The 13102-nt window shown below is 35.5% G+C and overlaps 1 protein-coding gene across 1 annotated transcript; it reads right to left on the bottom strand.

Annotated features, from left to right (window-relative positions):
- Window positions 1-10847: 10847 nt before the first annotated feature.
- LOC127104845 (uncharacterized) lies at window positions 10848-12139 on the bottom strand. Its single transcript, XM_051041992.1, has 3 exons — window positions 12080-12139; window positions 11274-11586; window positions 10848-11092 (listed from the first exon to the last, which is right to left on the bottom strand). Exons 1-3 carry the CDS (start codon window positions 12137-12139, stop codon window positions 10848-10850), a joined length of 618 nt encoding a protein of 205 aa, XP_050897949.1.
- Window positions 12140-13102: the final 963 nt, after the last annotated feature.

The raw sequence follows: 13102 nt of genomic DNA, 5'->3' as shown, positions 1-13102 counted from the left end.
GTTTAGAGACTTGAGTTTGGTGTGTGAGAGTACTCACAATAGTGTTAAATTGGGAATGTTGAAGTTAACGAGTGGTATTCTGGATGAGATTAGAGAGGGTCAGAAATCCGATGTGCTTTTGGTTGATAAGTTGACTCTAGTGAATCAAGGTCAAGGTGGTGAATTCATAGTTGATGAGAATGGTGTTTTGAAATTTGGTAATCGGGTGTGTATTCCGGATGTTACCGAACTTAAGAAGAGTATTCTTGAGGAAGGACATCGTAGTGGCCTGAGTATTCATCCTGGGGCTACGAAGATGTATCATGATTTGAAAAAGTTATTTTGGTGGCCGGGAATGAAAAGAGAAATTGCGAGTTTTGTTTATTCTTGTTTGACTTGTCAGAAGTCAAAGATTGAGCATCAGAAGCCGTCTGGGCTAATGCAACCGTTGGCTATTCCAGAGTGGAAGTGGGATAGTATCAGTATGGATTTTGTTTCTGGTTTACCGAGGACAATTAAGAATTTTGAGGCTATTTGGGTGATTGTTGACAGATTGACAAAATCGGCTCATTTCATTCCGATCAGAATGGATTATTCGTTAGAGAGATTAGTTGATTTGTATATTGAGAAAATTGTAAGTTTGCATGGTATTCCGTCGAGTATTGTTTCGGACAGAGATCCTAGATTTACATCGAAGTTCTGGGAAGGTTTGCAGAGGGCTTTGGGAACTAAGCTGAGATTGAGTTCTGCATATCATCCGCAGACTGATGGTCAGACTGAGAGGACGATTCAGTCGCTGGAGGATCTTTTGAGGGCTTGTGTTTTGGAAAAGGGAGGTGTTTGGGATTGTTATTTACCTTTGATTGAGTTTACCTACAACAATAGTTTTCATTCGAGCATTGGTATGGCACCGTTTGAAGCTTTGTATGGTAGGAGATGTCGGACACCTTTATGTTGGTATGAGTCCGGTGAGAGTGTTGTGGTTGGACCGGAGATTGTTCAACAAACTACGGAAAAGATTAAGATGATTCAGGATAAGATGAGGATTGCTCAGAGTCGTCAGAAGAGTTATCACGACAAGAGGAGGAAGTCACTTGAGTTTCAAGAGGGAGATCATGTGTTTCTTCGTGTTACTCCGATAACTGGGGTTGGTCGAGCTTTGAAGTCGAAGAAGTTGACACCTCGATTTATTGGTCCTTATCAGATTTTGGAGAGGATAGGGGAGGTAGCCTATCGTATCGCTTTACCGCCGTCACTTGCGAATTTGCATGAGGTTTTTCATGTGTCTCAGTTGAGGAGGTACATTCCTGATCTGTCGCATGTGGTCCAAGTAGATGACGTACAGGTGAGAGATAACCTGACTGTTGAAACATCACCTATGAGGATCGAGGATCGAGAGTTGAAGCGGTTGCGGGGTAAAGAGATTGCTTTGGTAAAGGTAGCTTGGGGAGGACCAGCAGGTGGCAATGTGACTTGGGAACTTGAGAGTCAGATGAAGGAGTCTTATCCAGAGTTATTCGCTTGAGGTATGTTTTCGAGGACGAAAACTCTTTTAGTGGGGGAGAGTTGTAACACCCCGATAAAATATGATAATTATTTAATTTAAGTTAATAGTATATTTATTAATTTAATTAAATAATTGGAATATTATTGGATTATTATTATTGGAATATAAAGTTGGAATCAGAAAAGAGTCCCATTTAGAAAAAGGGTTTTACACGTGAAAATAGAGAACACGTAAGGATTGGGAGAAAAGAGAAGAAATTGAGAAAGGGAGAAGAAGAGGCTAGGGCTCAAGAGGAGAATTCACGATTGTTGAAGGTCAAAGAAGATTTGCCGGATTAACTCAGGTAAGGGGGGTTTATCGTCGTTTAATGGGTATTATGGATTAACATGTAATGGGTAGTAATAAGCCATTGAATCGACTCTAATTAGGTTTTGAGAAATACCTTTGAATTGTGATGAATGAATTGCGTTAAAACTGTGAATGAACCTATATTTGGATGAGTCGTAATTTCCTGGACGTGTAGCTTTTTACGGAATCGAAATCGGAGGTCCGGAAGGCCTCCAACGGCGAAAAATGCGGGTAATCCTGCATTCTGTTCGTGTTAGCGCAGGAACAGCTTTCTGTCTTGCGTTAACCGGTTAACCCAGGGTGTTAACCGGTTAACACTGTTATGATAATTAAAATAATTAATTTCTGTCTTGCGTTAACCGGTTAACCCAGGGTGTTAACCGGTTAACACTGTTAAAAATTTCCAGGAAGCGCGTTCTGTTTTGCGTTAACCGGTTAACCCAGGGCGTTAACCGGTTAACACTGTTTGAAAAGTGAAAAATTGATGATTGGCCTATATTGGTGTATGATATAGTAGGGACCTTTTCCCGTTGTTTTGAACAGTATAGGTGTTAGTAGAGTGTGCTAATACGGTGATTTATTATTTGACATGACATGATATGATTCTGTGATAAATATGCTGATGATGTATGATGGTATGCATAATGCTGTGAATATATCTATTGTGGATTGGAGTGTGATGTATGTATGATGTATGATGGACTGTTTATGGCTTAGAGTGTGAGCATATGTCCATTGTGGATTATTGTTGATGGTTGCATGCTAGGTGATTTAGCGTGCATAGCGTAGCCTTTATGGTGGTAGCTAATTCCCATGGTGAGGAATTAGTGAGTGAGTTATTGTGGATTGTTGTTGATGTTTGCATGCTAGGTGATTTAGCGTGCATAGCATAGCCTTTATGGTGGTAGCTAATTCCCATGGTGAGGAATTAGTGAGTGAGTCACTAGGTCTCAAATGAGTGGGACTAGTGAGCTTGGTAGCTGTATCTGGGTTTGATCGGTGAGGTTGAACTATGTGTTCACGAATAGTCGGTACCGCATGCATGGAGTCTCATTGCATAATGTATGTATGGCGTATAATATGAATGGATGTATTCCAATATTATACGTGTGTTTTGTGTTTGTGTTGAGTATGATTTTGAGTTGATGTTGCCGTTGCTGAATGTGTGATCTGATTAGGGTGATGAATGTGTTAATTTACTTAGCATTACATGATATTTTATAATGCTTATTATATCGATTGAGGAACTCACCCTTACAACTATGTTTCAGGTAACGAGCAGTGATTGAGTAGAAGCTAGTGCTTGGAGTCTAGTGTAGTTCCTTAGTGGGTCATGCTCTGGTATATGTAACATCGGGACGGGATGTTTACTTTGTTTTCATTTGTGGTTGTTGAACAACTTTACATGTAATGTGTTACATGGTTTGCATGTTGTTGGATTTCTATCCGCTGCGAATTGTGCAATGTTTTATTTTGATTAATAAATGAGCATGACAAGTTATTTTGGTGAATGGTGTGAAGTGTCAAGTGTGACACCCTGAAATTTGCATATCTACTCTGATTTATATTATGTTGTTTTAATTAATTATTGGGGTATTTTTAGAAGGGTGTTACACTATGCACTCATAATCAACCTACCTACCCCTCCCTAACCTTAGAATTTTTAAGTTCATATGCGTACAACACTCCCACCGGTGAAGACGAATTCTTAACCGGTACCGCAACCTTCCGTATGTTCAACACCGAGTACTCCTTATCCCAAAACCATTTGAGCACCATGCTACCGTTCCCTGTAGAAGGTCAAGTCTACCCCAGAATCCCTCCAAACTTAAACTGGAACACAGTTGCCGCTTTCGACCTCTTTAGGAAAATATCCGGTGTAGATGCCAACAACTGGGAAGAGCTCCTTGTTTCCCATATACATAACCCAACTATCCGGTACTTCATCCGCATCCTACAAAACACAGTTTTGGGAAGACCGAACAACAGCAAGGTCAACGCAAAGGAACTATTCTTCCTCGAATGCGTCTTCGAACCGAATGCTAAGGTAAACGCCGCCTCCTTCCTATTTCATCATATCCACACCTTATGTGCTAGAGGCCGTCAACCTTTTGTAATTGGTGGATTAATCACCACCATAGCACTTGGCTTAAACCTAGGGGACCGACTCCAAACTTTAGAATCTTTACCTCCCCTATTTATGGACATAGGCTACTGTCGGTCCAGCCGCCTAATAAAGAATAGAGTAGGCGGAAAGTATTACCTTATGGTGAATAACCAGGCAGTCCCAAGCGTTGTTCTACCCAACATTGCCCTAACAGATGTCACCAACCCCAACCGCCACCTCTATGATCTGACTGCTCCCGAAGCCACCGAGCCTTCACAAGCAAACCCGTCCACCGACGAGTTTGAAGAAATGGAGCACGGTGATCAGATTCCTGCACAACAGTCAGTCCCGCTCAACCCTTCCGATAATGCAGCTGGCCCATCCTCACGACGTCGTCGACGAAGAAGGCCTGCAACCAACGACGACATCATGGATGCTATTGATGGTATGCAAGCACAGAATCTCGAAATGATGCAAATGATGCGCCAAATGCAACAACAACAGGAAGCGAGGAATGCCATAACCGACCAGCGATTCACTGATTTGCTTAGCAGGTTTGACAACTTAGAAGTACATCAACGATCACCAGGTCCAAGAACAAGAGGCGGCAGGCAGCCTTAACTTTAGTTTCCTTTTCCTTTCTTTTTGTAATTCATTTCTTTTCCTTAAAACATTGGGGACAATGTTTCATTCAAGTATTGGGGGGAAAACCGTGTTCTTTCTATCCTCCTTTTTCTTTTTCAAGTATGTATCTTTCTTTTCATTGTTATTTCCCTAATAAAAAAAAATAAAAAAAAATAAAAAAAATAAAAAAAATATATTTCTTATAATATAGATTTATTTTAAGTTAAGTCCCAAGTGTGAAAAATTCCTATTATCTATTCCCTCAAAATTTCCATGAGCCATAACAAAAATTCAACACACTCAGTAAGTATAAAGGTTGCTCATTTTATCGAACTTGAGACAAATTAAAAACTATTATCGCCAAACGCTCTAAGAACCTCAACATGTTAGATCAGGATAAGTACCTATTATACCAATCCCTTGAACTTTTAGTTTTATATTAACCCCGAGTAGTTTATACGAGAAGTCAGCACCATCTTAATAGCAAACTACGTGGAGAGCCGATGAATATAAGTGAATGATTCCCAAGGTAACATAAAATATATATATATATATATATATATATATATATATATCAGGAAATGCACTAATTAAGTTAGGTGATCCTTACCAGATCATTTAATCTAAAGGTTGCAGATCATACAAAAGCATAATATGAAAGATCCATTATGAGTTGGTTGAGCAGGTATCTGGTGCTGAACTTGGTAGGGCGGACTACGGTCCGATCCCCCGCAATTTGCAATGGACTGAATAATGAAGTTATCCGACTTATGTACCAGAACTTCTAGCAAAAAGGGGATCAGAATCACTAACCGGTTACTCCACTATGTGCGCGAAAAGATAAAGGGCTTAATGTGATTTCGCTAGAATGAAAACGGGTGAAATAAGAGTAAAGGAACTAGGATAGCTATAATGGCATTACTCGAACTGGTTTGCATAAGGTGGGGTTATCTGAGATTGTGACGGTGGTTGTTAATGTCGAGATTAAACTCAAGTTACCTCTAAACAAGGTTTACATGCAACCTAGTACGAATTGATGTGTGTTTTGAAATTTCATCTGGCTAAATTTTAAAAAAAAACAAGTTCTATACTGTATTTTGCTTGAGGACAAGCAAAGATCTAAGTATGGGGGAGTTTGATAACATGAAATAGTATCACATTCTAGGACTCAATTTAATTAAATTATATTATTATTTACTTCAATTTATTTCATTTTATTAGATATTACGCGGTATTTTCTTTCTATTTATCTCAGGTGGTTTATTTGAAGCACGAGTAAAAAAGGAAGAAAAGGAGGTGCAAAAAGGAATGAAAAGAAGCAAATATCAAAAGCCAAAGCCCAACCCAAAAAGCACAGGCGCTGTGCCTGTGACGAGCGTCACAAAGGCTGTGACGAGCGTCACGCTTTACACACTTGTGTGACGAGCGTCACACATGGTGTGACGGACGTCACACCATTCTCCTATATTTTTGGCTTCAGAGACGTTGAGTCCTATTTGCACGCCTGACCATTTGCCACGTGAAGACCTTTGACGCGGAATACCATTGGAAACAGTTACAACAAGTGACCAATATAAATAGTAACCTTACGGAAAACCCTAGAGGTTCCACGCTTCTTCGCCGTTTTCTCTTTTTCGTATTTTTTCTCTTCCAGCAGTACAAGCACATTTTTACAGCATTACTTTTACGATTTTTATATTGTTTCCTTTGCAATTTCTATTTTTTTCCAGCAATTAATTAATTTTTCGCACAGTAGTTTCTACACCGGAAACTATTGTGTACCTTTCACCGGATCTAACCTTACGTTAGAATCTAGTTTTTTTATTCCTTCGCTTTTATTTTTCTGTTTGATTGAAGAATTCAAGAACAAATCCAACCGGCCTGTGGTGGAGTGTTCAAGACTGCTATTTAATTTCTCAGGTTCTTTAATTATTGTTTGAATTTATATATGCCCTGTTTTACTGTTTATTTATATTATTTGCCCGAGATGAATTTGTTTATGCATGATAATTATTTAAGTCTGTTTAGCATGTCTGGCTAATTTATTTAGGTATCGGTATGTAAAGTAAGCGGAATGAAGGAATCAAAACCAAATTGGTTTAATTAAGTTTAAAATTAAAATCACTCTTTTTACGGTCTCAATTTACAGGTTTAATGACAAGGTTTTTGTACGAAAGTAAAAGACATAAAGAAGTTAAAAGCAATAGAACGAGAGTTTGAGTTTTTGACTGGACAGTGTAAATTGGACATTAATTCTAGATCAGGACGAGAGCAATTTTTAGAGTTAATTAAATTCTAATCTTTTTCAAAAAGTATTTTTAAAGGTTGAATGTGAGGACGAGAGTTAAGCATTTGAATTTAATTATATAACCTAAGTCAACAGAGCGAGAGTTTGAGATAAGGGTGTTTAAACGATTAGTGTTTTCTTAAAAAGAGTTTCTACGGATTCTATTGTTTTCAAAAAGTGGTTTTTGACTTAACTAATAAGTGAAAGCTACGTTAATATAAAATCATAGTTTATTCAACAGAGCGAGAGTTTGAGATAAGACTTTTAATCAATAGTGTCAACTGAAAGGATTTATTTTAAAACCAAGAAACCAACGAAGAATTGATTCCCTAATTACGACGAACTACATACCGATATCCGCTTATTAGATATTTAATTTAGATCATATTTTTAGTTTTAGCTTTTCCCCCAAACAATCAAAGTATTACCTGCCTTAGCTTTACGAAGTAACCTTAGAAAACGGTATATCGATTCATTAATTCCCTGTGGGATCGATATCTTTTAAAACTACGCGATAGAACTGTGCACTTGCAGTTTGTACCCCAAATTCGACTCATAAAGTCGCGATCAATCTTCAATGTATTGCAACAAAGATCTTTAAAGAATCTATTTAGCTAAGTTAATAGTTTGCAAATCAAATCCAGCAAAGAATGGAATGCAATTAGGAGTAAGCATTCCATGAAAACATGAGAGTCATGGCTCTTCATACCATGCACCGTACCCTTTTCAACATTGGCACACCTAGTGAGGTTTGAAGCATAATCATCTTGAATTCGCAATTCCTTAAGCCATTTACAAACTAAATATGCTTCAGATTTGTTCAGAGTGTAGCTAGCCTTTAGTTTATCATTGTTTATGTTATCTAAGGGTTAGAGCTCCAAGTCGCATAATTTGGCCAACTTCTCTCTCGCCTTTTCGTTATCCTTTGTTTTGTCCTTAACATTCATGATAATGTTAAATATATTATTGAAGACATTTTTTTCTATGTGCATCACATCGAGGTTATGCCTTAACAAGTTATCCTTCCAATATGGGAGATCCCAAAAAATACTTCGCTTTTTTCAATTGTGAACCACTCCATACCCTTCGATTTATTTCCATTTCTCCTCCCACCCAATTTCAGTCACTTTTGGAAAATTACTTATTACCGCCCATTTATCTTGCCCTTTGGAAATGGGAGGTGGTTTGTCTGTCACAACCCTATTTTCTTGGAAACTTATTTTACTCCTTCTGAAGGAGTGATTAGATGGCAAGAGACGACAATGACAATCAAACCAGGAATTCTTATGGTCACTTTTCAAGGTGAAAGTATCGATGTGTTCTATACAACAAGGGCATGATAATTTACCTTGTGTTCCCCATCCACATAACATAGCATAGGCTGAAAAATCATTAATTGTCCCTATCAAGCAGGCTTTCATGATGAATTTTTGTTTTGTAGATATATCATAAGTCCATATTCCATTGGACCACAATTGACGTAGATCATCAATCAATGGTTGCAAAATTTAGGGTTTTTAGGTACGGGTTAAGACAAGCCAAAAACAAGTATGGTTTGGTCATGAACGTTTTAGGGGAAGATTGTATGAAGTAACTATTATTGGCCAACATGAGTATGGAGAAGTAAACGCTTGAATGTAAGGAGTAAATCCATATGACCACATACCCAAACTTACATTTTTGGGTTCCCTAACAAAGTCAGGATATACACCATCAAAGTGTTTCCATACTTTTCCATCTGAAGGGTTACAAAGGATGTTGGAACTATTTTTGTTCATGTGATGCCATCTGATTTCAGTTGTCGACTCAGTTAATGCATACAATCTTTGTAATCTAAGAATGATTGGGAAGTAGAATATTCTCTTCATTGGGATACCTTTCTACTTTCCCATGTCAGCCTTGCGAGGAATGAACCTAGGAGCTTTACAAAATATGCACTCTGATAACTTGATATCATCCTTATAATATAATATACAACAATTCTTACAACAATCGATCTTCTCAACCTTTATCCCTGACTTAGATATCAATTGTGTTGCTTGGTAATAGTTCTCAGAATAGCATTTTTGAACTAGACATACACTTTTAAGCATTTGTGCAAAAAAATATAAATATTTTATTTCAAACATGACAATTACACCAAATTTCAAGAAGTTAAGTAGATATTGATAATATTGCTTGGGTATCTCCCTCATAAATGGGCTTGTTGAAAGATATCAACTTGTTAGAAAACTGTTTAGCATCTTCGTTGGGAAACTCATCCTCCGTAAATTCCTCATCTTCCGTGTTATCGTTCACATGAGAGAATCCTCCTTAAGGCCTAAAAGTATATACACCATCTGATTCATTGCCTTAAATTGGTCATCATGATGCACATGCTCACTACTATTTGTATCAACATTGAGCTCTACTTCTCCATGTTGAGTCCAAACCCAATAGTCTAGTTGAAATCCATCTCGATACTAGTGAAGTCTAACATTAGTTGGTGTTCTTATCTTGAGAAACTTGCAGTTTATACACGGACACCTTATCCCTCCCTCAGATTTACAAATGGGTTGTTTCAAAGCCCTCTTCACCAAGTATTTAACCTCACGAACATACTCTTCTTGTAATCCGTGCCTATTGGAATATACTATATCGTACATAACTTGTCAAGCTACATAACTATATTTTCGTGCTATCGGAGTTTTTGGCAGGACTAAATTGGTCCACCGAACTATTACGATAGTTTAGTTCAGTTCATAGCAAAATTGATGGACAAATTCACAAATCTTGTGTAGGTTTATAACTCAAAAGACAAAAAGAGCATAACAAGATCAAAATCAAGTGATAAATAGCCTAGCAAGGGTCATGTATCAGTTATATGGACAAATAAAATATCAAAATCAAAATCAAGTACACACATAGCTATTATAAATTTTAACAAGACAATAACAGTTATGTGGACAAGTCATTATACATTGTGTTTTAAACCATGTCAAATTAAGTGATGGCAATATCAATGAAGTAATTTAATATCATCTAGAGACCACTACACTCAGGGACGGATCCAAATTTTTTGAGTAGTGGGGTCAATATAGATATAACATTTCATTTTCAAAAATATAAATATAAATTATAATTGTTCTCTATGATTTTTCATGTTCTGAAAATGTTGAATGATTTTCTCATTTTCAACATCAACAAAAATATCTCTCTCAATGTAAGTAAGTAAGCAATCATTTAATCGATCATCACCCATGCGATTTTGCATTCGATTCTTGATAATATCCATAGCAAGGAAAGCTCTTTCAGCTGTTGTAGTTGCACCGGTAATATCATAGATAACTTTAAAATAAAATATACCAACGGGTACACAACATGCTTTTTTGGTCTCTATGGGCTTGATAGAAAGATCATCAATCCCCTATAATTCTGAAAATTCACTTTTAGAGCATACGTCTAAGAAATAGTTTTCCAATTGACAATCTAGTGTCAATAATTCAACTTGAGAAAACTCTGAAGGATAAAATTGAGCTAAACGAATCAACCTCTACTTATCAAAGGCAGAAAATGAATCTCTTAGACTTAAACAAGCTACATAAAGGAGCAACTCAGTATTCACTTCTGTAAAACGATTGTTCAACTCTTGAAGTTGTCGATCAATTACTACATAAAACAATTCAACTTGAAAATGGTGTAAATTAAATACTTTCTCCATTTTTCTCTTTGACTTTTTTTGTGCCGGTTGAAAAGTGTCATCCATATCTGAAATGTCAATATCATTATGCTCACAAAATAATGAAACATCATTCAACAAAGAATCTTAATCATTATCTCTTATAGCTTGTAGCCTTATTTTGTATACTTTTACTAACTTCATAGCATTTACAATATCTTAATCACTTCTTTGTAATGCTTGAGATAAATCATGTATAATTCCTAAAACTATTTTCATCAAGTGCAAGACGAAAATAAATTCAAAAGATTGCATATAATTCATCAGCATTAGCGCTTCACCTTTTTTTATCTAAATTTGTTCTATCTTCCTCAACCATTTCTAGCACATCAATCATAGAATAGAATAGAGAAACTATACTAATTAATGTACCATAATGTGAGCTCAATCTTGTTTCCCCCGTCTTCTTAATTATCATTTCTTGATTCAAGCCACGCCCACTAGAGATTTCTCCATGTTCCAATGCTTGTTTCACCTTTGTAGCTTGACTTTCACGAAAAGTATCTCGACGCTTACATGATGCTCCAACAATATTATACAAATTAGCAACCAAATTAAAAAATAAAGCAATTTTAGAATGTTTTTTTTACTAATGTCACAAGAGCTAATTGGAGTTAATGGGCAAAACAATGAATAAAAAATGCAGAATAATTCTCTTTTAAAATTAAGCTTTTTAGACCATTGTATTCACCCTGCATATTACTTGCTTCATCATAGCCTTGTCCACGTATCCTTGACAAACTTAATCCATATTTTGCAAATAATGACTCCAAAGCCGATTTCAATGTTAGAGCAATAGTATTTGAAACATGAACAACACCAAGAAAACGCTCAATAACTTTTCCTTCATTATTTACATAACATATAACCACAATCATTTGCTCCTTCACTGAGATATCATGAGATTTATCAATTAAAATAGCAAATAAATCATCTCCAAGACCATCCAATATAACTTGAGTAGTGACCGTTATAGAAGCTTTAACAATATCCTTTTGAATATCAGGAGATGTTAACTTAAGATTTCCACACAAAAAATCCAAACTTTATAAATATCTTCATTATGGTTAACAAGAAAATTTATAAGTTCAAGAAAATCCCCCTTATTTCTTGATGAAATTGACTCATCATTACCACGAAAAGCTAAGCCTTGTGCTAATAAATATCGAATGCAATCAATTATATCTATCAAATGAATTCGATAGTCCTCTTTAACTTGATTGGATTGTTTACAAAAGACACCTTCAATGTGTTGCTTTTGTTTCATTAGAGCTTGACAATTTCTCAATGCTTGATTCTGAGAGCTATTTACATCTCCAAGGTGAACTTGAAACCTTTCACTTTTTTTTCAATTTGTAATGCCTTCTGTTATAAATGCATCACCGCAACCTTTATGTTCTTCAAGATGTGACCTCATAAGATAACAACATAAACAATATGAAGCATCCTCACTTTGACTATATTCCAACCAACTACCATATTTTAAATACCAATCTGAATTAAACTTACGAAAGGTATCTCCAAATTTTCTTTGTGGAAAAATAATTTCTTTTGATTGACAAGGACCATTTTGTAAATAATATCTTCTAATTTCATCTCTATCACTTGGATGATAATCTGACATTTTTGGCCTTAAACCGGGATCGTTAAGAATTTTTTCCAATTCAAACTCCAAATGTTTTTTTTTCATGGGAGGACCCAGTTTGGGACTTCGACGTTCATTAGGTGTTTGAAGATTAAGAATTGATAATTGCTCTATTGATTTTATTTTGAAATATTTTTTCATTTGCTTATTACTAAAAACAAAACAAAAAATCACAATTAAAATCATATTCAGAAAATTCATAATAATACTATAAAATTGATACAAACACAACAATTTCAAACAAACACTACAAAACTCTAAAAAAAATTGTCATTAACACAATTTCAAACTCAATAAGATAATAATATATTTTTTACTTTTATTATAATAATTTAAAATAAATTATAAATTCATAAAAATTAAAATTAAAAAATTTACCTTTTAAAAGATTAACAATGGAGAATAATCTAGTAACAAAGAGACACTTTGTTGTGAGAGAAAATGGAGTGAGAGAAAGAAGAATACGAAAAGTGATTTATTTGTATCTAGAAAGAATAAAAAAGAATTAATAGGAATATGAAAAGAAAGAGAAATTAAATTTTTTAATTTTATTTAAAAAAATTATTTTATTATAAATACAGATAAGTGTATGTGATACTCCGTATCATTTTATTAAATGAGGGTGATTATTAAGTTTTCTTCATAATTTTTAATATATTAAATATATTAATATATTACTTATAATATTAAATCTTAATCAATGATGAATGTGATGGGAATGGACTCATCCTTTATTACTAATAACTTTGGGAAATGGGTCCACATTTCTTACTAATAGCTCCGTCCCCAACTACACTACACTTAAAAGGGGTTGAATATAATTACATATATTCTCTTGTAGATGTGTCTTGGAGAGACCACCACACTACACTTTTAAGGTGGTTGAG

This window comes from Lathyrus oleraceus, chromosome 7, assembly GCF_024323335.1.
Source record: "Lathyrus oleraceus cultivar Zhongwan6 chromosome 7, CAAS_Psat_ZW6_1.0, whole genome shotgun sequence".
Taxonomy (NCBI): Eukaryota; Viridiplantae; Streptophyta; class Magnoliopsida; order Fabales; family Fabaceae; genus Lathyrus; species Lathyrus oleraceus.
The sequence above is the reverse complement of the archived record's forward strand: the minus strand, read 5'-3'. Positions and strand labels throughout refer to the sequence as shown.